Raw genomic sequence first — 25,004 nt, 5'->3', positions numbered from 1 at the left:
GCGTTTGGAAGCGCTCTTGGCACGCCTTTGGGGATTAGCCCTCTAGTCGAGGCGCGTCGGCCCTCACGGGTCAAGGCGCATCTCCATCTTCGGAGAACGCCCGGCGGCCGGCGCGGGTTCCAGTCCCGCCGCCTCGTCTCCGCGGCCGTGTGACCTTGGCCGAGTCCCCCGACCTCGCCCGGGAAAAGAGGGGGCCCGGGCTTCCTGTCATTTTCGCCGGCTGCGACGGGACAACGAGAGGAAGGCCCTCCGCGCAGCGGCTGGTGCGGAAAACAGGGGCCCTCGGCCTAGGTGCCCCGCCGCCCGCCGCCGCAAGGCCGCGGCGCCGTCCCCGGGTCGCGCCGAGGTTTCCTTCTCCCTCCTGAGCGGCGCTGCGCTTCGCACCCAGGACCCGCTGGGGCTGGGCGCTCCCGCTGAGGCCTCGGAGGAGCCGGGGAGAAGCCCGCGGCGCCAGGCCAGGCGCAGGCCCCGAAAAGGGCCGGAGGCGGACCCAGAGACCAGGGGACTCCCGTCGCGGCCGCGAGGACCCCCACGCCCGCCACCTCCTGCCGCCCCCAGGGCCCCAGCTCCACCTTTTTGAGCCGCTCCATCAAAACGCTCTTATTGCCGCTCGAGTCCAGATTCCGTTTCCTCAGCTCCGCCCGCAGATCGATTACCCGCAGGTCGCTGAGGCGCCGCGTCCCGGTCTCGGACGAGGCAGAGCTCAGAGCCGCTGCGCCCGCCGCACCCGAATCGCCTAGGCCTGAGAGAGTCTCCGCCATTCCAGGGACCCTGGCTCCGCCGCCCACTTCACACAGAACCGGGCCGGTTTTATCTCGGCTCCTAGCACAAAATGGCGCCGCCTGCGAGGGAACCGCTCCAGCCGCCCTGGCGCGCCTGGCTTCTGCGCAAGCGCACCCGGCGCGGAGCCGACGCTGCCGGTCGCGTCTGCACATGCGTGGTGAGCGCTCACCGGGCTGGGCGCAGGCGCGTTGCAGCTCGCCGGCCTCCCGCCGCGGACGGCCGCGACACATGCGTGCTGCAGTTACGGCGCCTGCGCGTTGTGGTGGGGAACGTGCGGTTGGTCGACGCGCGAGCGCGCGTGCTGCTAATAAGGCTGGCATGTGTGGCACGCATGCGCGGCCGGAAAGCGGGGCGGGAGAAAGCGAGTGCGTTTTCCTCTTAGGCGGCGCCATTTTGTGCTCAGAGCCGCTACAGCCGCCGGCGGTGTGGGAAGGAGGTGGCGGGGACGCGGAACCTGGGATGGCGGAGACTCTGGCAGGCTCCGGCGAGTCGGGTTCTGGCACAGCCGCTGTGGGGTCGGGTGCCTCGGAGGCTGGGACGCGGCGGCTGAGCGACCTGCGGGTGATCGACCTGCGGGCGGAGCTGAAGAAGCGGAACCTGGACACGGGCGGCAACAAGAGCGTCCTGATGGAGCGGCTCAAGAAGGTGAGGCGGCTCGACGTCCCGGGGTGGAGCAGGAGGTCGGGGCACGCCCCCGCGCGGGCCTGTCACCGCGGTTCCCGGACCTCCTTCCTCCACTCCCCCCTTGGGTCGGACCCCGGCCCGGGCTCGCGGGGACCAGGGGGCCCGGCTGTGTGACCTTGGTCCGTCACCGCCCCTCTCGGTGTCTCGCCTTTGATCCTCCTCGCAACCAGTGCCCTCGAGTGCCGAAAGTGCGTCTTGATAGCCCCCGACTGGCCCCTGGACTTGCTCCGGGCCCCGGTTGGAGACTTGGTTCTGTGACCTTGGGTCGGCGCCTCCTTCTCCCTTGCGCCTCAGTTTCCCCTCCTGGAGAACGGATGACTGAGGAGCCTTTGAGATGTTGCAGGAGAGGGAGCTGTGCTGGTTCCTACTCCAGGGTCTTCGCTCGTAGGTCTTGCGCTCGATGGCTCTTCTTCCAGGGTCGTCCTCTGGCTGGCGGGCGCCTTGGCGTCTTTCTCGGTTTGCTTGAGATGTTTCCCCAACATCCTTTGTAAGGTGTTGCTCCGTCTCCCCGCTTCTGCGTTGATGCGCCGCCCCCGCCCGCGTTTATCCCAACCCCGAGTATTGGGGGGGGGGGGGGGCGTCTCCCCAACCAGAACAGGCTCCTTGCAGGACTTGAGTGTACCATCGAGATCCCAGTCCTGTCCAGCCCCCCCCCCAGTCCCCCCCTTGTCGAACGCCACTCAGACTTTTGCAGAAGGTGCGTCTGGCGCAGGGTCGCTGCTGGTTACCCTAAAGCGGAAGGTAGGGCGATTTTTAGGGCCCGTTTAGAACCGTCATTGACCCCCGCTCGCACATCCCCCTGTGCTTCGGACCCAGCGAGGACCCAGACGTGCAAGCCTTGCAAAGGGCTTGCGGCTCAGGTAGCAGAACCCGCGTGGCTCTGTGCGAGCAAGGCTTTGACTTTGTGGGCGGGGGAGGCGTTACAGAGAACAAGGCGAGCCCTGCCGCGCTCCTCAACTTTGTTCAATTTTATCTCTCCTTCACAGGCGGTTAAGGAAGAAGGGCAGGATCCCGATGAACTTGGCATCGCGCTGGAAGCCACCAGCAAGAAGACGGCAAAGAGATGCGTCAAAGGTAGCGGCTTGTGCTTGTTGCCGCGGAGGCCCGGCGCTCAGAGAACCTGCTAGCGGAACTGGTCTTGCCGCACCGTTTCTGTCCTCGGGCCGGGAGGGGGGCTTTGGTGGTTCCCGTCTGACGATTCCGCTTGCTTTTTGTTTTCATCACCTCGCGAGTAGTTCTGGGAAGACGAAAGAGACTTTGCGGGTACTAAGTAGGACACCTGGGCTCTTGTCGTTGGGATTTACGCTGAATTAGGGTAAGGCCCGCTCTTAAACCTGCTGTGGCTTCCTCCTCGGTTCAAAAACTAGGCTTTTTCGGGGCGCCTGGGTGGCGCAGTCGGTTAAGCGTCCGACTTCAGCTAGGTCACGATCTCGCGGTCCGTGAGTTAGAGCCCCGCGTCAGGCTCTGGGCTGACGGCTCAGAGCCTGGAGCCTGTTTCCGATTCTGTGTCTCCCTCTCTCTCTGCCCCTCCCCCGTTCATGCTCTGTCTCTCTCTGTCCCAAAAATAAACGCTGAAAAAAAAAAATAAAATAAAATAAACACTAGGCTTTTTCAACGTTTTTTATTTATTTTTGGGACAGAGGGAGACAGAGCATGAACGGGGGAGGGGCAGAAAGAGAGGGAGACACAGAATCGGAAGCAGGTTCCAGGCTCCGAGCCGTCAGCCCAGAGCCCGACGTGGGGCTCGAACTCATGAACCGTGAGATCATGACCTGAGCTGAAGTTGGATGCTTAATCAACTTAGCCACCCGGGCGCCCCAACTAGGCTTTAAACCTAGGGAAAGGACACCAGCAGGAGACTAAATAGAACCCAGCTGCTCAAAGGGTCCAAAATAGTTTGTTGGGAGCGTTTACACCCAGCCTATTTTCCGCTAGTGAGTTGTTTCTTGTTCGCTTTAAGACTTTATTTTTAAGCAATCTCTGCACCCAGCGTAAAACCCCTGAGGTCAAGAGTCACATGCTCCGTGGACCGAGCTTGCCAGGTGCTCAGCAGTCAGATATTTTTTTTTCTCTCTCTCTCTCTCTCCCTTTTTTTTTTTTTGACACGTGATTCAAATACTATAAAACTCACCTGTTTACAGTGCACAATTCGTTACTTCTTAGTATGTTCATAAGGCTGTATCACTGCTACGTGATTCTAGAACGTTTCCATCACCCTATGTAGAAGTCTTTGTGCCTGTTAGCATTTGCTCCCCATTCCCTGCCCCCCTCCCCTGCCGGAAGTGTGTAATTGTTCTGTTCCACGTAAATAGGATCACACAATACGTGGCCTTTTGTGCCTAGCTTCTTTCATTGAGGGTGTTTCCAAGAGTCTTCTAGTTTGTGACATCTGTCAGTGGTTCATTTCTTTTCGTGGATGGGACCAGCTGTTTCTGGAAGTATTTAGTTCCACAAAGCTTTGAAATCTTGTTACCGTGATTGGTTTTCGTTCTCAGTTTTTGTATGGATAAGGACAATCTGATTTTGGAACTTGCGTGTGATGTGGGTTATTTTCTTGAAAGGTGCCACCGCAAGAATTCTCACCGTGGGCTATACCCTGTTCATCTGAAAAAGAGTTAAATTTAGGCAGTGGAGCACACCCGCTTACAAAAGGAGAAAGTAATTTGTAGCGTTTTCAGTCACTTCAGTTTACTTAGAAGGGCTGTTCTAGAAGGGCTTTTGCATGACTCATCTGTTTAAAAACTTTGTGTGTTTTAAAAGGTTAAACTTCTGAGTTAGGTTGCCTTAGGGATTTCCATTTAAGCTGAATTTTAGAACATTAACGTGTTGTTACTGCTCTTGTAATGGTCTGGTATCTATACTGATTAGTCAAGAGAATGCAGATTGAGAGCCCTGTATCTGTTAGAAGTTGTGTCTGAAAGTTCTTAATGTAGGTGCTCATTTAAAACTTGGGAGGTTCGAGGCTTACGAGTCAAAAATGTTCTTGGCTCTTAACAGGGATCTTTGCATTGTTAGACAAACCAGATCGTGGCTGAGTGCTTCCAGTGCGTGTCTGAACATGTGGGTTGCAGTTTAGGTGACATTAAAACTGCTTGGACTTACCATTTTGTCAAAAAAAAAAAAAAGCTTTGGTGGTCTTTATTTCTGCTGGTATAAAGAAACGTTTATACTAGTACAACTGTAGCTGGAATTGGAGGGGCACTGGTCCCTTCCCCTTTGTTTTTCTGAGAAGTCACCAGAAGGGTCCTAGGGCCGAGGGCAGCTCCTGCAAGTTGTTCAGCTGGCATGCTCTTTGCAGGTGTCTGCACATGTGGGTGTTGGTATGAAGTGCCAGACCCTCTTGTGTCTTGGCTGAAATTAGATCTTCAAAGGTTACATCAAAGTGAAAAGTAGCTAGACTTTAGACAGGCAAGTTTTTGAAGCTTGTGGATGTGATTTTGAAAGATTACCGTTCTGAATTAGGTTTTCTAGCATCATTGTCCGCCACCCCTTCAGCTTTTAGTTGCTGAAACCAGACCCTTGGAATTGGGGCGTGGCCCCTGCCCAGCTTTTGTCGTTCTGTTGGCCTTTAGGGAGGGCTTTTCTCGGTCTGCATCTGTCCTGTTTCCGTCCTTTGTGGGTACAGCAGGCTACTAGTTAGAGGTCCTGAAAGTGGGTGCAGCCACCAAACATTAAAAAAAAATTTTATTTTGACGTTTATTCCTTTTTTGAGAAACAGCACGAGCAGGGGAAGGATAGAAAGAGGGAGACACAGAACCTGAAGCAGGCTCCAGACTCCGAGCTGTCGCCACAGAGCCCGACGCGGGGCTTGGACTCGCGAACTGTGGGATCATGATCTGAGCCGAAGTCGGATGCTTAACCAGCTGAGCCACCCAGGTGTCCCGGCTGCCAAACGTTTTTAGAGCGCATGTTGCGAAAGGGAGTGCTGGATTCCCATATAACGGGAACCAGTGCAGCTGAGTCTTTAAGAACCGAACCAAGTTCTCAGCTGTCAGATGCAGCCAATAAACCTGCTGGTGTCGTGGGAGTGTTAATAATATAAAGAGCACAGTGCCTGACAGGTGATAAAGCTACACGTTTTGAGTGAGAGTTAACGGTGGCCCGGAGGGCGCGTGCGGGGGTACATACTGCTTGGATCTGTATTCAAAGATTGAGGTTTCTTCTGTTTAATTTTCTCATTTCAAAAAATTATGGAAGGGTTTAGATACTTTAGAAGCTGTATTAGATAGCTTAGAACATGTAAAACGTATACACGTGAAAGTAAAATTTTATCTCTAATTCTACCACTGTGTTTGAACCTCTGTTGATGACTGCCTTTGTTACTTTTACGTATGTACTGTAAATACGTCTTTGCATTTGGATGTATACAAACATGTACGTGCTATTTTTTTAAGTTTATTTTGAGAGGCCTGCTAGTGATGGGGGGTTGGGGGGGAGGGCCGGCGGGAAGAGAGAGAGAATCCCAGGCAGGCTCCATGCTGCCAGCACGGAGCCCAACGCGGGACTTGAACCCATGGAACCGTGAGATCATGACCTAAGCAGAAACCAAGAGTCAGATACTTAACTGATTGAGCCACCCAGGCACCTCTATGTGCTATTTAGTAAAAGTAGACGTACTGTACCTGATTCTTTTTTTTTTTTTTTTATTGTATAGGCATTTTCACGTATTAAATATTCTTTAGAAGCGTGATTTTTTTTTTTTTTTTTTTTTAAAGACCTTTGTGGTGTGCCACAGTGTTTTGCGAACTTGGCACTGTTGACAATTTGGGGTAAGGAATTCTTTCCGTCCTGTGCACTATCTTAGGTTGAACAGCATCCCTGCTCACTACCCACTAGATGCCAGGAGCATCTCCCAGTTGTGACACCAAAAATGTTTCCAGTCATGGCCAAATTCCACCCAACTTCCCCTGTTGACAGCAACTGGTGTCCCACGAGTGAACAGACTGTCATGATGTGTTTCCCTTTCAAATGCTTGGGCTATGTGTATTTCTAGATAGGGTACTTTTGGTTTTGTTCTTTGTCAGACATTTTAGTGTTAGCACATGCCCCTGTAGAGGGAATTTCTAAAATAAAAGGTTTGTACAATTTTAAGGCTTTTTGATCCACGGTGGAGCCCAAAGGTTTTACTTCTCTTCTAAGCCTAGAAGTTTCCATCCTCCTCCTCCAGCCCCCCTTGGAAATATTTAGCATTAATCCTAAGTAGTTCTGCATTTACAAGATCCAGGACGACCATTGACTTTGTGGTAGCCTTTACCTTTGTACCTTGCAAAGAAAAGTTCCTGAGCTGGAGAAAGAGGAGAGGTGGTCAGCCTGCCTGACGTGGGTGGAATGTGTGGGAGAAGCAGCAGCTTAATCTAGCGTTATTTTGGGATGAAGCTCTTTGATCACCAGGTGGATTTGGCATTTGTAAGTGTCTGTTTGTTGGAAAATGCCCGTTCATCCTTTGCTCGTTTTTCTTTTGCGGTGTTTTTTTTAGTTTGGAGTGGTTTTGAGGTCTTTTAAAGTTAGATATCTTGTGCAAAACCAAAATGCTTTGACAATAGTATAGAAATCCTCAATTTCCACGTCCCGGTTGCAGCAAAATTCCACACCGTGGGAAAACGGGTACTTCTTCTGTTTGCTTATGATGTATCCTCACCCAGGTTGAAATCTGTTAACGTGCATAAACTAATTAGGAAGTGAGAACCTAAATGTTAATCTAACTGAAAGGTTATTTTGTAATTAGGACAAAAGATGGAGGAAGAAGGCACAGAAGACAACGGCCTGGAAGAAGATTCCAGAGATGGGCAGGTACGTGGCATTGAAGGCGGAGATGCCAGCAGGAGCGCCACCACCAGCCCCCTGGTCGTTGACGCGTTTCCTTCTCTTTCCAGGAGGATATGGAGACAGGTTTAGAGAGCTTGCGGAATATGGACGTGATGGATGTCGGTGTGCTGGAAGAGAGCGAAGTTGAAAACAGCACCGCTCCCGACTTTGGGGAGGACGGCACGGACAGCATTCTTGGTTCCCTGTGTGACAGCAAAGAATATGTGGCGGCACAGCTGCGAGAGCTCCCCGCGCAGCTCACAGAGCACGCTGTAGGTAACTTGAAGACGCGGTGGAATGTGCCAGTAGCCCCGAGGCTCCCCAGTGCTCACGTGCTGCTCACGTGAGCAAGAACACCCTGCTGGTTGATTAGACCGCATCCACCATAGACGCTGAACTCGGTGTCTAAACCTTCGTGGCAAGTTACATCCGTTGAAACTCCGTAGAAGTCTGATGTTAACTACCGGAGAACTTCTCTAGAATTCTGAGGAATATTTTGATAAATGGGCGGGAGGCACTTCCTACGCATAAGTCTTAAAAGACTGATGTACTTGGTCAAAGTATTTTCCTTTGGAAAAAAGGTTTTAAAAATGTGTGGGATGATAAGAAAACAGGTCATAAGTTCATCATTTGGATTGTCCTGTTGGTGGTTTTGTTTTGTTTTGTTTTGTTTGTTTTTTGAGAGAGAGAGCACAAACTGGGGCAGGGCAGAGAGAGAGAATCCCAAGCAGGCTCCACACGTGGGGCTCGATCACACAAACTATGAGATCGTGACCTGAGCCAAAACCAAGAGTTGGACACTTAACCAACTGAGCCACCCAGGCGCCCCTAAAGAAAACCACTTTTCATATCCTTGTGCATAAGGGAGGGCTTTAATCTTGTTACCAGTGTTGCTTTCTCAAGCTTTGACTTTTAGTATTTGGCAGAGACCTCTCTGTGGTGGCCTTCCTAAAACTGATTGCCATTTTAGCTTACCACCTTGGCATACTCCGTCCTCTTAGTTTGGTTGGTATTTTTTGTTTGTGTTTGTTGGGTCCCCCTCCCTTCCCCCCCCCCCCCCCGCCTTAACTGTTCTCACTTTAAACTGGGAAAAAAAGTACCCTCGTAAGACTGAACTTTAAACCTTAAACCGTAAAGGTCAAAAATCACAAACTCCAAATATCACTGCATCTCTGCCTAGGGTGCCATTGGGTAGCTGTTTTGCTGTCCTCTCTCAGTGCGATCCTGTTGTGTGTTAATTATTTCCAAGCATGAACTTGGTTTCTTCTTGGTTAATCAGATCACCCAGGTCATAAGCTTCAAACCTGGAAAAGGAAGCACACTCGGGAAAGCGTATTTTTGTATTTCACTTAAGAAGGTTAAAAAGTTTTCAAATTGAATACAGAAGATACCAGTTTGGTTAAATGTTTCAAATAAAGCCCCTAGGAGAAAGTGCCCAGTGGATGTTGTTTTTAAAGGTATTGTTACCAAGGGAAAGTGGAGAAGTGTGAAGTTTTTCATTTTCCTTTTGAGTTCTGCTCTGGAAAAATGTCTGGGTCACGTATGTGGACCACCAGTAAATAGAAACTGCCTGGGAAATGACTTTGTATGTTTGTGGGCCAGCACTGACAGCAGCCACCTTGTGTGAGACCCTGTCAGAGGAGGCAGGGAGGCCAACGATAAACTGAATAATCCAATGGTGAACTACCCGGTGGCACTAGCAGGTGGCGGCGGGCGCTAAGAGGGAAACAGACACGTAAGTCACTTAGAAACTGGTGAGGTATGGGGTGCCTGGGTGGCTCAGGTCATGATCTCATCAGTTGATGAGTGCGAGCTGTGCTGACAGCTCAGAGCCTGGAGCCTGCTTCAGATTCTATGTCTCCCTCTTTCTCTGCCCCTTCCCTGCTCACGCTCTCTCTCTGTCTCAAAAATAAATAAACATTAAAAAAGCAACTGGTGAGGTATATAGGCCTTGACCTTCATAACTTTGTCTCCATTAAGCGGTCTTCCATTTTTGTCTTTCAGGTGGATGGGGAGGGCTTCGAGAATACTTTGGATGCTTCATCATTGGACTTCAAAGTACCTCCGGTAAGTTACCACCTGCTTGTGCGTGGTTGGAAACATCAGGCGAGTGTTTAATATTCCATAGTGAAAAAGGATGTGCGTCTGTAAAAAATTGATTTGAACACTGATTTTGAGCCAAAGTGCCTGGAGTAAGAGGTTAAGCCAAACAAGTTACAGTCTTGCTTTTTGTATTCTCCTGGGGGCATGTTAATAACCAAAAAGAAAGTAACTAGAAAAGAAAAGAAGTTCATCAGGGAGAAGGCAATAAAAACTCCTGAAAGGCTTCCCGGAGGAGCCCAACCCAAATTGAGGTCTGACACATAGGTCAGGAGTTAATCCAGAGAAAGGGGAAAGAGGACTTTGGGCCCGAAGGGAGAATGGCTGGTTGTAGGGGTGGAGGATGCAGGAGTGAGACTGCAGACGTTGGTGGGCCTGACTACCCTCATCTGGGGTCAGGGAAAAGATTTGGCCCGCTGTCTTAAGTACAGTGGGGAGCCAGGGAAAGGATTTGAGAAAACAGATGGTTTTGTTGACAGGTTCCAGTGATAAATAACAGCTTCTTTGGAGAGAACTAGATCTTACTCAAATCTGGCATGATGTATAAAGCAGTAGTCGACTGTGTGACCTCTCACTGTGGCAGTTGTTGCCCTCTCCAGAGGCCCTTCGGTCAGCTCAGACTTGGGTGGGGTGGCCACACCCTCCCCGGGGAATTCGAATAGGCCAAGTGTCACTGCTGCCTGCCAGGCTTTGCTGGGGAGAAAGAAGCCAGCAAAATGGGTTTGTTCTCATGGAAATCATCCTAGAATGCAACACGGTGTCTTGACTGGAACCACTGGAGAAAGTCGTTTGAAACGGGCATTTATTCACACTTGATTGAAGCTGTGTCTGCCAGGGAAAGGTATCTGCCCTGTTTCTAAGTGCCTTGTGGATTTTTTTCTCTTTTCTTTTTTCAAAATAGGATATTGAAGAACCTCTCTTGGAGCCAGGTACTGATAAGAGAAACACGACAGTTAATGGTTTGAAAGTTTTCCCACTCTTGTTTTTCAAGCTGTCTATATATTCTGAGCTGTGTATGGTCATGTAAATTATTTTAATGGTGGACAATCCAGATCGTACGAGGATCAGAGATTGGAAACCCACTCGTATCACCAGATCTGTGGAAGTGCCGTTCTGGTTTCTGGAGGTCAAATATATTTGGTGAGATGTAGTGATTATTTTCATCTCTCTAACCACGTAGAGTGGCATTTTAAGTAATTTCCCCCTGTGATTCTTCCATGTGTTTCTACACATGAAACAGATCTTGTGATATTTTGCCCCAGTCTTTCTGAGTGATAACAGTTAAGGCAGGATAAAAAGCGGTTGTCAGGGCACTTTTAACCCGAGAAGTGACTGGATTCTAGAAGAGGAAACAGTTTCTTCAGGAAAATTTCCAACGTGTCACTCCCCTTCCGGACTGCGTGTCTATCTCCTGCCGTCGGAAGAGATTCTGGGTTTCATGTCGGACTGTCCCGTTAAAAGAAATTCGAAGAAATTTGGAAACTGAGCTGTCGTCAAACGGTGATCGCATTCGGTTCCGCACCTCGGACACTGGGAAAATAAGTCGAAGACCCACACTTGAACAAAAACCTGACGAAGACTGTCGAGAAGCAGCCACGTGGTTGTAGGTGTTTAAATCTGTGGGGGCCTTTTCTCTTCCATGTAGCGTAGCGGCTTACTGTAGCAGTCGGTTGGAGCGCAGGTAGTGTAACCAGTGTAACTTTGTGTACCCGCGGGTTTTCCAATCTCTGTGTAGCTAGCGGTTCTCTTCGTGTTAGCGTGGCAGCCGTGCCGGTTCCGCATTTGTGATTGCTTTATTTCCCTGGTAATTAAACCTTGTGCCATTCTATTCCTGTTAAATCCGTAGAAAATGAGAAAATACTCGACATTTTGGGGGAAACTTGTAAATCTGAGCCAGTAAAAGAAGAAGGTTCCGAGCTGGAGCAGCCCTTTGCACAGGATACAAGTAGCGTGGGGCCAGACAGAAAGCTTGCGGAGGAAGAGGACCTTTTTGGCAGCGCCCATCCGGAGGAGGGTGACTTAGATTTGGCCAGCGAGTCAACAGCACGAGCTCAGGCGAGCAGGGCAGACACCCTGTTAGCGGTAGTGAAAAGGGAGCCCGTGGAGCAGCCGGGCGATGGCGCGCGGACGGACTGTGAGCCTGTAGGGCTAGAGAAGCCAGTTGAGCAGAGTAGTAAAGCCTCAGAGCACACGGAAGCCTCTAGCGAGGAGGTCGCGGAAGCGCCCCAGGAAGCCTCAAGCCCAGACCCCAGAGATAGCAAAGAAGACGTGAAGAAGTTTGCTTTTGAAGCTTGTAATGAAGTCCCTCCGGCTCCTAAAGAGTCCTCAGCCAGTGAGGGCGCTGATCAGAAAATGAGGTTTGTTTTTTCTCAGTTTTAGACCAGACGCTATCTCCTTTTCATTGGTCATTTAATGACACACATAAGCTGTTTTTTCTGCAATTGGCCAGCCAGACTGATGCAATTGTAGTTTACTTCTAAACGATGTTTTATATCTCTCTGTGTATTTTTAATGGGTGAACCTATTTCTTTTCTTTTTCTCAACCTATTAACGGTTGTGTTCTTAAATTGTTAACTCTTATCTTCGGCTAAATCCAATTGACTTTTAAGAATCTGACATTGTATTTTGGGGGTCAGATTTCCTATAAAAGCTTGCAAAGGTGTCTTAAAATTTTATTTCAGACTAATTTTCTGGTAGGTATTCAGTTTTAGCACATACCATACTTTTAATTTAGTTCTCTTTCATTTTTTTCCTGTGTGAGTAACATTAACTTTTGTCTCTAGCTCTTTTAAGGAAGAAAAAGATATAAAGCCAATCATTAAAGATGAAAAAGGTATGATTTAACTTATGTGGCAGGGAGCCGCCTGTGGATCCCTTATTTCGGGAGGGAGGGGCCTACAGGTACCCACATTTGGGATCCAGTAGTTGGTTTGATTGAGGATTACCAGAAGTTCCATCTAGCAGTATCTTGAGAGACTAGATGTAAATGTTGGTGAGCTTCTGTGGTTTCTGTCTCTGTCGTGGGTGTCATTTATGAGATACTGAAAGTCTGACTGCACTGCGTCCTATTCTCATCCTGTTCTGCCCATTATAATAATGGGACAAGGTTGTAGAAACTGCCATCTTTGGTGAGAATTGGGCACCAGTAGTCATTTCCATTTGTAACTGACGTGGACCTGAGGATTCCTTGAGTAAGGAAGCCGTTTCCGCAGTCCGTATTTTTGGTCTTCCGTGTGTTGGCAGTAATTACGTTCCTAAACCAGAAGAGTTGAAATTGGATGTGGCTGGGGTTTAAGAGAGGGCCACGTTCTGAGGCACGCCGTGCTTCCTGTTAGGCCTGGAGGCAAAGCCTGATCCTTTCCCTCCTGCCCCAGGTCGTACCGGAAGCAGCTCTGGCAGGAACCTGTGGGTCAGTGGACTGTCCTCCACAACTCGAGCGACAGATCTGAAGAATCTGTTCAACAAGTATGGAAAGGTACGTGCTCCCTTAACGTCCTGCCACCCAGCCTCTATTTGGCATTAAAAAATAAGCTCAGAGTTTGGGGAGTTCTTTTTTCTATCGTTAATCTGGTCGGTGGTCTTTTTTTTTGGGGCTTGTATATTTCTACATGTGTGTGTACGTGCACACATACATGTGTATGGAAAACAGAACCCCACAAGGTAGTGGGCCTTGTTTCCCAGTTGAGAGTGGGGAACAGCCAACAGGTAGTTCGTTGTGTCACGGAAAATGTATGTAAATAGCTGCAGTCTAAACGTTGCTGTGGTTCATTCTAACTTGTCTTAAAGAAACTGCTGTTTTTGTGGCCCATATACAACTTAAAAGCTGGCATGCTGGATTTTTTTCCTGAACAGTAAGTGACGAGTTAACTTTATATATTCCGGCGTTTTTAAGCCTATAGTTCAAAAACTGGAACACGATAGTGGTTTAAAAATATATCAACTAATACGCTGTCCACAGGGGCAGGAAGAAAATAATACAATTTAGAAGCCTTCTGAGGACTCGAGAACATTTAAAACCGATTTTCATCATCCTGGAATTAGATAGTGAAGCAGTCTCATTTTAGGGCAGGAGGACTGCCCTGGTCTTGTGGGTGCCTGTGGGGAGTGGCCCTCCAGGGGGGGAGCAGGTGTGGGGTTCCCCCCACACACACACACACCCCCAGCATGGAGAAGCTGCCGGGAGTCCAGGCGGAGCTTCACAGATGTCCTGGATGCCCTGGGCCTGTCTTTGCTCAGGTCTGTGTCCCTGACTAGATGTCAGCAAATGTGTCAGTGACTTAAGTGGACAGGACCCAGAAGCAGTGTCTGTAAGATGAATTTTTCTTCACAGTGAATGTCTTTCACAAGGGCTTCAAACTGACGCTGTAACCTATCCGTCGGTTATTTACTTGACTTAGACACCAATTATGAAGCCTAACAGCACATAGGAGGTCACGTCCTCATAGGTCTTAACAGTCTGATGGGGAAATCGTTGAAGAAGTAAATACAACAGGGGTGCTTGGGTGGCTTCAGCTCGGGTCATGATCTCACGGTTTGAGTTTGAGCCGTGCATCGGGCTGGGCTCTCTGCTGTTAGCACAGAATCCGCTTCAGATCCTCAGTCTGCCTCTCTCTGCCCCTCCCCTGCTTGCTTGCTCTCTCTGAAGAATAAACATTGAAAAAAAAAGTAAACATAGCCCAAACGATGGGTTTATTCAGGGAAGTTAACAGCATGCCATCAGCGTTTGGGAGGGACACCAGATTTAGATGTGGGTCTGGGGTTTGGCGCACCTTGCCGAGTAAGTGCTGTTTAAGTGAGGCCTGGGTGATTCTGGAGTTGACCTTGCCCACAGGTCTCAGCTGTGGACTAGAGCAGTGGCACGGAGGCCCTGTGGTGGGACAAGTCTGTATTTTGGATCAACTAATTGGAGGCTGCTGTGGGGGGCAGAGGGCAAGGCCAGGGGACAGGGACAGGTGAGGTTGTCTTGGATTCTGCTCTCGTGGCCATCAGAAGCGATGTCCTTGCAAGGGTACTTAGTTTGGTGGGGAAGTCACATGACCCCACAATTGGCTCGGCCCCTTGACCTTGAGGAGAGTGAAGAATGGGAAATTCGTCTCTGAGAGAAGTGACATCTGTCCCCTTCAGAAAGTCCCCTTTGGCCCTGTGTGAGGTGCTCTGGACGGAGCGGGGCTCTCCTCTACTGGGAGAGCAGCGCTGCTCCACACCTGCGGGCGGGAACACGGACCCCCGCGTCTGCTGCGAACCTAGAGATGATGGAACGTTCCTCCACCCCACCCCCACCATCATCGCACAGGTGGGGACGTTGGGGTCCGGAGAGAGGAGAGGACTTGCTCACGTTGACCTGAATCAGGTGGTCGGGGCCGGACTCAGGGCTCTGCACTCGCGTAGGTGCGGGCTCTCCCCTCGGTTCTCTGCACATCCCATGGGAACATTCACGTGTAACACAAGCACGAGCATAGTGGAGTTTGAGTCTGCGCTGGCTCTGTCTTCTCTCTGACCTATTTCTTGGCCTCCTTGCTTCTCTTGCTGCCTTTTGCATTGAGTGCTTTTTAGGAGTTGTTCTGCCGTAGCTGTAACTCGTGTATGGGACTAGTGTTACTATGGCCTGGTTTCTGGAGGTTGTAAAATTTAGTTGTTTGAGTTTTTCCTTGTTTCTTGATGTGGACTTCCATCACCGTGAACTTCACTCTTCACTGCTTTTGCTACATGCCATAATTATTGTGTGTTGTATTTACTTTTCGTTTGTTTCAAGGTATTTTTTTTTTCTGACTCTTTTTTTTCACTTATTGGTTGAACTATAACATTTCTCTTTGATAGCCGCATTTAGGAATTCTATTACAAGGTTCAACTTGGGGTGTCTGCGTGGCTCGGTCAGTTAAGCGTCTGACTCTTGATTTTGGCTCAGGTCACGATCTCACGGTTCGTACGATCGAGCCCCACATCAGGCTGTGTGCTGACAGTGCGGAGCCCGCTTAGGATTCTTTCTCCCTCTCCCCTGTGTGTATTCCCCCCTCACCCCTCTTAAAATACATAAATAAACTTAAAAAAAAAAGACCCAATTTAGCCCAGTCTATCCCTTCAGTGATAATCTGATCCCTGGAGGCGTGCAAACCTTGTAACAGTGCACCTCCATTTTCCCTCCCAGCCTTTTTGGTCTTGCCATCGTGGTCTGTTTTCTATTTAATAACGCAGTACGTTATTGGCTTATTTACGTGTGTAATATGCTTTGTGCTTACACCTTAAAGAGGTACATAAGTAAGAAAAAACAGGGACTTTTCAGTTACCTACGTGTGTATCTTTTGAGGTGCTCTTTATTCCCTTTTGTTGACATCCAAGTTCCTGTTGGGTATTATTTTATTCTATCTTTAAAACCTTCCTTAAGGTACAGGCTTGCCAGTGATAATTTCCATTGCTCTTGTGGGTCTGGGAATGTCATTCTTTTGCCTTCGTTTGGAAAACTCTGTTTGCCAGGTGCCAAATTCCAGGTTCCTTGATTTTTTTTTTTTTTTTTTTTTTTTTTTTTTTTTTTTTTCTCTGGACAGCAGTGCTGCCTCCTTCCTTCCGGCTCGTGTCATCTGACCTGTGGCTATGGGTCTCACCTTCGTTCCTTAGGGCATGGGTGTCTGTCTTTCTCTGGCTTACCTGTAAGATTCTCTTGATCACTGGCTTGGAGCGATTCGCTGCCATGAATATTCTGGGGTTTCATCCACTAAGTTTTTCCTGTGCTTCTTGCCTTTGACGACCCATGCGCTATCGTAAAGCCTGCTGTTGCTGTGGTTTGTTTTGGCGTGTTTTGTCTTTTTTCCTCCATTTATTTCGAGTAGCTTCTGTTGCTATGTTTTCAAGTTCCCTTACCTTTTTTCTGCAGGGTCTGCTGTCCGTCTCCTCTGATATATTTTCCAGCTCCAAAATTCCGGGTTGGGTATTTTCAAATACCTTCTGTGTGTTTACCCGGCATGTTGAGTGGTTTCTCCAGCTTCTTGAGGTGGTTTAGGATATAGCCAAAATAATTTTAACAACGTTGTTGACTAATTCTGTTATGGAGTCACTTCTGGGTCTTTCTCTATCGGTTGGTTTGTTTTCTTCATTAGAGTCCCTTTCTGCTTCTGGGTCTGCCTGGTTATTTTGGATCGGACGTCAGACGTTGTGATTTACGTGTATTCTAGTTATTCGTATGTCCCTATAAATGTTCTTGAGCTTTTGCTGGGACGCAGTTCACTTATTTATTCCTCAGATTTGCTGTCCGGCTTCGTTAGGTCAGAGCAGGTTGGTTAGGTTAGTTCGGCTCCGGGGGCGGCACCCTTCTGGCTTCTCAGCCTCGTGCCCCGTGAATTGCAAGCTTTTCCATTCCAGCTGCTGGGTTCACTCTGGAAAAAGTGAATCGTTTGAGGCCCTGAGCAGCCCAGCCGTGGGGATTGCTTGCTCTCTTCTTACGGGTGGTTCTCTCGCCCCTGGCCGCCCGTGGGCTCCTCACAGGTGTGCGGCTCCCCGCAGCGGTCTTTATGCGGCGCTGCCCTCGTCGATACTGGGCTCTCGCTGCCTCGATTGTTTCAGACGTTGACTTGTGCGCCGCTCCGGGATACCGCCTCTCACCCCTCCGCAGGCCGTCCCCCCTCTCTGCCCGTGGCCAGGTACTTCTGGGAAGTGAGCCCGGGCACCCATATGGCTCCGCGTGTCCTCTCTTGCAGGTCACCATCCCGTGTGGCCTGGTGTGCGGCGTCCGAAAACCCTTGTTGCCTGTTTTTCCTCTAGTTTTCTAGTTTCATGCAGCCGGAGGGTAATTACTTGGTGCGCCAGCCTGTCTGGAAGTAGAAGTCCAGTTGGAGAGAATGATCCAAGTGGGAAGGACTTTTGATTAATGAATGAGTTGTGGTTGGTGAAGTTTAAATGTCTTTAGCTTTTCCTGTTTGTTTTTTGTCACTCCGAGGGCCTATCTTACATCGAAAACAATTGTATTTTGATGGGATGGATTAGAACCACTTGCGTAACTAGTCCTGGAGAACCACCAATTTGTGGAGAAGTAAAAAGTAGTGGAAGTAATTCCGATGATCAATTAACTGCTCATCAGTTTTGACAGATTGTGTGGTGATCTGTGCGGGAGAATAAGCGTGCCCTTTCTCGTGAAGGTTGTCGGGGCCAAAGTGGTGACCAACGCCCGCAGTCCTGGAGCTCGGTGCTATGGGTTTGTCACCATGTCGACATCTGATGAGGCTACAAAGTGCATCAGCCATCTCCACAGAACTGAGCTTCACGGAAGAATGATCTCCGTCGAGAAGGTGAGGCCGTTCTTGCCTGCCGTAACCCACGGAGCCGACAAGCGAGAAGACCTGGACCGTGAGCCATTTCTATCCGTCTTGTGTTTTAGGCCAAAAATGAACCGGCTGGGAAAAAGCTGTCCGACAGAAAAGAGTGTGAAGTGAAGAAGGAAAAACTAACTAGTGTTGACAGACATCATCCCGTGGAGATCAAAATTGAAAAGTAAAGTGGTGATTTCGAACCTTTCTCAGGGCGCCCGGGGGTCTCAGTCAGTGGGGCGTCCGACTCTTGATCTCAGCTCAGGTCTTGATCTCACGGTTGTGAGTGGAAGCCCTGTGTTGCCTTTCTCTTACCTTTTCTCTTGGGAGTGGGCGGGAAGAGGGCAGGTGACAGCCACAGGGTCATTCCTCCTCTCCCAGGACAGCCTGCCTCTCCAGCTTCTCACTGAAGTGTCCGATTTGTGCATCTTGCTGCCACTTGAGTGTTGTTTCTGTAAAGCTGTCGAGTGAAGTAACGCGTGACTGTAAGAAATGTGTTCGGAGGATCCTTAATAAGCGTTTGTGTCTAAACAACTTAGTAATCTGTTGGGGAAAAAAAATGACACGCAAAATGGAAGAATAATAATTTTGTAATTTTTTTAAGTTTGTTTATTTTGAGAAACAGAGACCGTGCCAGTGAGGGAAGGGGGGGGGGGGTGAGAGAGAATCCCAGGCAGGCTCCGCTCTGCCACTGCAGAGCCTGACGTGGCGCTTGAACCCATGAAACTGTGAGGTCATGACCTGAGCCGAAACCAAGAGTTGGACACTTAACTGACTGAGCCACCCAGGCGACCCGAAAGAATGATTTTTATTTCACTGTTAATGTTCTGGGTCCTTGCACAGTCTCTCAAACCTTGGAATCGTTTCCTGATCCAGACTGGTTTTCGTTCAGTTCCTGCTTTTTATCACAGCCGCTTTTAAAAAACGTAGCGTCATCCAAAGGAACGTAACCTGAACTAGTACCGAAAAGAGTATCGTCGAGCTAGTAGTTTGTGCGGTGTCTGACCACCGTCAGGTATTACCGTGTCCCTCAGAAATGTCCGGTACCTCAGGGCACCTGTGAGTTCACTGTGGCACCCCGAGGGGTACCTTGGCACAGAAGCTGGGGAACTGTGGGTCTGGATGCCATCTATGAAGGAGGTGATTTGTATCTTTAACCAAGATGGAAGTAGGGACAGACGGGTCATTCAGACTAGGCATTGCTTGCTTACAAATTTTCTTAAAGTTAATAGGTTTATCTCCTGGAGGAGGTAGGCTTCCGTGAGGTGCTTGATGGTGGTACAGTTCTCAGTGCCCAGCACGGTGCGTTCATATTGTCTGTGCAACCTTCTTGCACACCTGGGGCCATTCTCCCTGCAGATTGAACCCGTTGCTGAGAAATCTGTCCATCTCAGTGATTCAGTTTTGCCTTTGTTTTTATGTTAAGAAAATGGACGTCGAACGAAGGTGCGGACATCGTTAACACTCCTAAGTTCAACTCCATTTTTAACGGTTTAATTGCCGCTCTTCATTCCAAATTAGTCTGTAGACCCGGGAGTACTAGGTGTCAGAGTAGCCTTCGTGTATTTGCAAGCGAGACCAGCGATTCTGTCAGCAGCTTCTCCAAAGAGACCTGTTCTGTCCGCAATTCTAAAACCGTATTTGTCAGATATCGGTAGCTGTTCAGAATTCTTGGTCTTCTTGGTGTTTGGGAATCCATTTCCCTCAGTGATTTTTCTGACCACCCAGTGAGATGTGTCTGGACGAAAGGAAGGGGCTGATAACTGGCTAGTGTGCATCGGGTGGTTCCCTTGGTCCCTGGAAGAGTTTCGTGTCGCAGAGGGAGCAGGCTCCGGGTCGGGGACTGCCCGGCTAAAGGGCACACAGAGCAGCCCAGCTAAGAAGTGACAAGGCCAGGGTTCGGTAGCGGCGGGCAGTGAACTCGGGGGCCGTTGACAGCCACACTGCCTTGAAGTGATTTGACTGGGAGATTGAGGAATTCACAGTATGTTTGAACCACAGTTTTTTTCTTCCAGGGAACACCTTCATTAACCTTTCCTTTCGAGAATCTCTAGGTTCAGTAGGTAGTCTAAGCGAAGGAGAGAAACTTTTCCGAAGAAGTGGCTCGTCTTCACGGTCTCGGATGAGTGGTGCGTTTGCTGCGGTTGCTGTTTGGAAAGCACACGCACGTGTCCAGCACCAGCCCCTGCTCGAGGGTGGCCCCTTCCCGTGTGTCCCTCCAGCCTTTTTGTGTCCGTATGCATTCGTGTTTTCGAAATTACATTTTTTTTTTTCAACGTTTATTTATTTTTGGGACAGCGAGAGACAGAGCATGAACGGGGGAGGGGCAGAGAGAGAGGGAGACACAGAATCGGAAACAGGCTCCAGGCTCTGAGCCATCAGCCCAGAGCCTGACGCGGGGCTCGAACTCACGGATCGCGAGATCGTGACCTGGCTGAAGTCGGACGCTTAACCGACTGTACCACCCAGGCACCCCACGAAATTACATTTTTAACTTTCGTTACCGAGAGGTTCCTCTGCGTGCGGGAGGTGCCGCGTGAGTACAGGACAGCGGGAGGGGTCTCCTCGGAGAGAGAAGGCGCCACCACAGGAGAGCGAGGGCCGTGCGTCACCCGTGATTCGTCACGGCTTAATCTGGAGTCACGTAGTCACCAGAACAATTTCCGCCTCTGTCAGAAGGGAAGGGACATGGACTGCGTAGCCGTGGAAGGGAGCCACGTCTGTGTGTGTCCCCCGACACGGACGGGAGGTGAGACGCTGTGGTGCAGCGTTCTAGTGCCGTCCCGGTGACGCCAGGCTGTGAGGCTACCCGGCACCACTCAGCAGAGACACGGGCGGTGGAGCCCAGGGATGGTCAGGAAAGGCCCTGTGGTGGCCGTCACAGGGAAGTTCCTTGAGTAAGTTGACACGCGTATGGTGTTTTGGGTTTTGGCTTTGTTGTTTTTGTGAAACCAATATGCTTAAAAAAAATTTTTTTTTTTAATTTTTCTTTTAACGTTTTTACTTATTTTTGAAGGAGAGAAAGAGCATGAGCGGGGAAGGGCCAGAGAGAGAGGGAGATGCGGAATCTGAAGCAGGCTCCAGGCTCTGAGCTGTCAGCTCAGAGCCCGATGCGAGGCTCGAACTCGCGACCTGTGAGATCATGACCTGAGTCGAAGTCGGACGCTTAGCCGACTGAGCCATCCGGGTGCCACCCCACCCCCCACTTTTTTTTTTTTTAAGCATTTGTTTATTTTGGGGAGAGGGAGAGAGAGAAACAGGAGCAGGGAGAGAAGGAGACCCAGAATCCAAACGAGGCCCCGGGCTCCTAGCTCTCAGCACAGAGCCCGTCACAGGGCTCAAACCCAGGAACCGTGAGATCGTGATCTGAGTCGAAGTCGGATGCTTAACTGACTGAGCCACCCAGGCGCCCCCAAATAACAGGTCTTGATTCTAGTACACACCATCAATTGTTGTGTGTGTTTACATTTTCATAAATTTTAAATAGGGGCACCTCGGGTGGCTCAGTGGGTTGAGCTTTGGACTCTTTGTAAGTTTATTTTTAGTGAGAGTGTGAGCAGGGGCGGGGCAGAGGGAGAGAGAATCCCAAGCAGGCTTCTCGCTGAATGTGCCGCCTGCTTAAAATTCTCTCCCTCTCTCTCTCAGCCCCTCTCTCCAGTTCACACGCTTAAGCTTGCTTGCATGTGCCCTCTCTCTTTTTCTGAAAAATTAAAATATAAAAATTAAAAAAATTTTTTTAAATGAGGTTTTCTTAAAGTGTGAATATTATTTTAAAGACGACGTGTTGTGGAAGTTGAGGAGGGAGGAAGAGTGACCTTGGGAGAGGTTTCTCCAACAGGCTGAGCCCTGCCTGGGTTGTAGGGAAGACAGGGCAGGGACCTGGTCAGGGAACCCGAGGGGCCTGGCACACGGTGGGCATTTAAGGAATGTGAGATTTGATCGCCCGAGATAACAGCGTTAGGGAATGAGGGAGACAAGTTTGGGTGGCGACGAGGATTTATTTCACTGCTTAGAAAAAAGCTGCCTCTGGGTTGAAATGTGACAGCAGTTGCTGCACAAGCTGGGACGTAGCCTGCCATTTTAACTCCCCCACAATATGCAGAAATGACCAGGCGTGTTACAGGACCGTGGCCCGCTGCTTCGTGTAAGCCGCCACCTCCTGTCCTCATCCCGTACCTCCACTCTATTTTATTTCATTTTTTTTAAAGTTTTTTGTTAACGTTTCTTACTTTGAGAGTGAGAGAGAGAGAGTGTCTGAGCAGGGCAGCGGCAGAGAGAGAGAGGGAGACAGAATCTGAAGCAGGCTCCAGGGTCTGAGCTGTCAGCACAGAGCCAGAAGCGGGCCTCCAACCCACGGACCTTGAGATCACGACCTGAGGGACACTCAACCAACTGAGCCACCCGGGCACCCCTCCATTCTATTTTATACTGTATTTATTTGGGAAAAATGTTTTTTTCCACACACGGCAAAACACTTGAAATTAGTTTTTAACGCGCATTCGGACGTAGTTTCCCGTGTGTGTGCCCGTGAGCTGCTCTGCTATCCCCGGGCATCGAGCAGTTGGCAAAAATAGCCACAAGCCTGCAGTTCCGTCCTGACGGTTCTAGATGTGGCAGAGATCTCCCGGGGGAATGAGGGCTCTGCCTCTCAAGAGGATATTGTCCCTACCTCGGTTTTCCGAGAGTCGTGTCCGTCTGCCTGCCGCCAGGCTGGTTGGTTTTGTATGCAAGTCTGAAGAGGTGTGAGCTGCCGCCCGAGTCCCAGGAACTCAAGTTTGGTAACCATGTTTTTCAACAGAACCGTGATTAAGAAGGAAGAGAAGTTGGAGAAAAAGGAGGAAAAAAAGCCTGAAGACATTAAGAAGGAAGAAGAGGATGAGCCGAAACCAGGACCTGCAAATCGGTCGAGAGTCACCAAATCAGGTGAGCAGAGCTTTCCACGTGCCCACAAGAAGGGAGGAGCTCAGTGGTGGGGGGGGAGGGGGGACCGCGGGTTCTGTTGACAGGCGGCTCTGTACGCATCGCAGCCCCAGGGTGACGTGGCCTGAAGGAGTGTCTGGTGACGTCACACACGTGGGGACGCTCCCCCCGGTGACTTCTGCTCACTGGCGGCCCCGCAACTAGGCCTCTCGCTCTTCTGCGTAACATTTGGCGGGAGTGCAGACGGATATGCGCAGGAGACGTGTCCTGGTTCTTGAAACTGATTGGATGCAGTTATGCAGGCGTGTGGTCAGGCTTCTCCTGCTTGTGTGTTAAAGGCAGATAGAGTCAAAACCGGAGATACGGTGCAAACTCAGAACCTCTGTACCCGTTGACGTAGCTGCACTTGGGGCGTGCCACCTCTTGACATTTTGTAAAGTTCATCGTGTTCCACGCCTTCAGATTTGCATGAGGCTCCGCGGAATGTCGTCTGGAAAAAATAAAACCAATTCTCCCTGCGCCTGCCTCCTCTCCTCCCCAATAAAACAAACAAAATTCAGCCATCTGGAGCATTGGAACTGGGTACAGCGCATTACAGAGCGTTACAAATTAGGTCTTTGGCGTTTGGTGTAATTTACCGGCAGTCTCACGAGGAACGTGTTTTTAAAATGTTCCTCAAGTATGGCAAACGTCCCCAAATCAGGAATAGTCCTGGTGGTTAGAGTCTGGTTATTGTGTCATCGAGGGGAAGATTCTATTTGGAGGCCTTTATTGCTGTGGATGAACGAAGGGAAGCCCAACCATCCGATTGCGATGAGGGCCTGAATTCTGCAGAGTGTTCCAGGATGTGGAGGAGAAAAAAAATCAAAATCGGTTCTCCTGGAGCTGCTAGGATTTAGCGCGAGGGTAAAGGAAGCTTGTGGGTTGGATGTGTGTGCGTGGCAGAATGCACCTTGGCTTAGATTTATGTTGCAAGATGTGAGGAAATCCCGGCCGCTTCATTCCAGGTGAGAGACCTGGAGTGCCTCATGTCGGTAGTGGGTGCTTCGTGTCAGAACGGGAAGGAGGAGGAGACACAGAGGCTCCAGAGGTTAGCGTTAGTCACTCGAGGGAGCCTGGCGGGCCCCCGGTCAGCCCATGTGCTGCCTGCTCTTTGGAAGTGGGGGCCTCAGCAGGTTTTCATGGATGGCTGGTTTTTTGTTTCTTTCCCTGAAGGAAGCAGAGGAATGGAACGGACAGTCGTGATGGATAAATCGAAAGGAGAGCCTGTCATTAGCGTGAAAACCACAAGCAGGTCAAAAGAGAGAGTAAGTATTGCTTCTGCCATCTCAGGTCCAACTGATCTGAGGGTGGTTTAACGACCACTTTGATCTGCACTACGAACACAGCTTTGTTTCGCCTTTAAAATTTTAAGAGTTCTTTGATGTATTCAGAAGGCATATTATTAGCCGTTGGATGGCACGTACAGACACAAAGATTCTACAACTTATTTCAAAACAGCACCGAACGTTTTCACTTCACACGATGTGTTGACCCCGATTCTCTGTCAGGTTACGCCATCCTCTGGAAGAATCGATTCGCAGAAAGCCGACCGTTGGGTAGAATGGGCAGGACCCAGGCTGTTCAAGGCAGAAGGCAGGTTCTGCTCTTTGGTTAACCTGGTGGTAGCTGATTCATCGCTTTGGGCGATGCTTCATCTTCTGTGACGTTAACAAGAAAGAAAAATGGAGTCCGCTGGAAAATCAACTCACGTTGTCAGAGAGCGGACCTCCCATTTCTTAAGTGGTACACGTAGCTGGACCAGCTAGTGGTTCCTCGTTTTGTTTTTTCCACTCCGAAAAACAAACCCCTCTGCTCACCGCCTGAAGGTTCTAGCTCAACCATTCATGAGAGCCGGCCCCTTCCAGTGAATGCCGAGCTAGCAGTATTCATCCAAGAACCGTTTGTGGTGCTGAGACTTATTTTTGAAATGAACGTTTGATTTTGAATCCATCCCTTCCTGACGTCATTTTCCTTTTGGGGTACGTGAAAACCGTAAAGACACTAAAATAGAAAAATCTCTCAAGGAAGCCTAGATAGACCATAATCTCACCACCTAAGTAACTCTGACGTTAAAAAAATAAATAGTAACATGCGCACGATGAGAACATTCAGATCTTCAGATCGTATAGGAGGATGACAACAGAAGTAGGACAGAAGCCTCTTTGCTTTCACATGGACTCCTCGCACTTCCTTTCTTTTCTCTTCGAGAGAGAGAGTGCGAGTGGGGAGGGGGCAGAGAGAGAATCGCAAGCAGGCTCCACGCTCGGCACAGAGCCCGACTGGGGGCTCAGTCTCATAACCCGAGGCAAAACGAAGAGTCGGAGGCTCACCCAGCTGAGCACCCAGCGTGTATGCTGGATTTCGAAATATGGTAGT

General features: G+C 49.7%; 2 protein-coding genes across 3 annotated transcripts in view; one reads left to right on the top strand and one right to left on the bottom strand.

Annotated features, from left to right (window-relative positions):
• The window catches only part of SAFB (scaffold attachment factor B), a 37,206-nt gene extending 36,250 nt beyond the window's left edge, over positions 1–956 (bottom strand). The window contains exon 1 of one of the 2 annotated variants that reach the window (XM_043586303.1): positions 573–956. In XM_043586303.1, coding sequence (XP_043442238.1) covers positions 573–935 — 363 coding nt within the window. In that variant the 5' untranslated portion in view covers positions 936–956. The remainder of the gene's footprint in view (positions 1–572) is intronic. The other variant, XM_043586302.1, reaches the window with a different exon arrangement.
• Positions 957–1,094: 138 nt separating this feature from the next.
• The window catches only part of SAFB2 (scaffold attachment factor B2), a 33,197-nt gene continuing 9,287 nt past the window's right edge, over positions 1,095–25,004 (top strand). The window contains exons 1-13 of the mRNA XM_043586301.1: positions 1,095–1,428; positions 2,454–2,541; positions 7,193–7,257; positions 7,341–7,544; positions 9,277–9,339; positions 10,274–10,301; positions 11,219–11,729; positions 12,156–12,205; positions 12,747–12,847; positions 17,499–17,648; positions 17,738–17,850; positions 22,465–22,589; positions 23,802–23,893. Coding sequence (XP_043442236.1) covers positions 1,102–1,428; positions 2,454–2,541; positions 7,193–7,257; positions 7,341–7,544; positions 9,277–9,339; positions 10,274–10,301; positions 11,219–11,729; positions 12,156–12,205; positions 12,747–12,847; positions 17,499–17,648; positions 17,738–17,850; positions 22,465–22,589; positions 23,802–23,893 — 1,917 coding nt within the window. The 5' untranslated portion in view covers positions 1,095–1,101. The remainder of the gene's footprint in view (positions 1,429–2,453; positions 2,542–7,192; positions 7,258–7,340; positions 7,545–9,276; positions 9,340–10,273; positions 10,302–11,218; positions 11,730–12,155; positions 12,206–12,746; positions 12,848–17,498; positions 17,649–17,737; positions 17,851–22,464; positions 22,590–23,801; positions 23,894–25,004) is intronic.

The sequence above is a fragment of the Prionailurus bengalensis genome, chromosome A2 (assembly GCF_016509475.1).
Source record: "Prionailurus bengalensis isolate Pbe53 chromosome A2, Fcat_Pben_1.1_paternal_pri, whole genome shotgun sequence".
Classification (NCBI taxonomy): domain Eukaryota; kingdom Metazoa; phylum Chordata; class Mammalia; order Carnivora; family Felidae; genus Prionailurus; species Prionailurus bengalensis.
The sequence above is the reverse complement of the archived record's forward strand: the minus strand, read 5'-3'. Positions and strand labels throughout refer to the sequence as shown.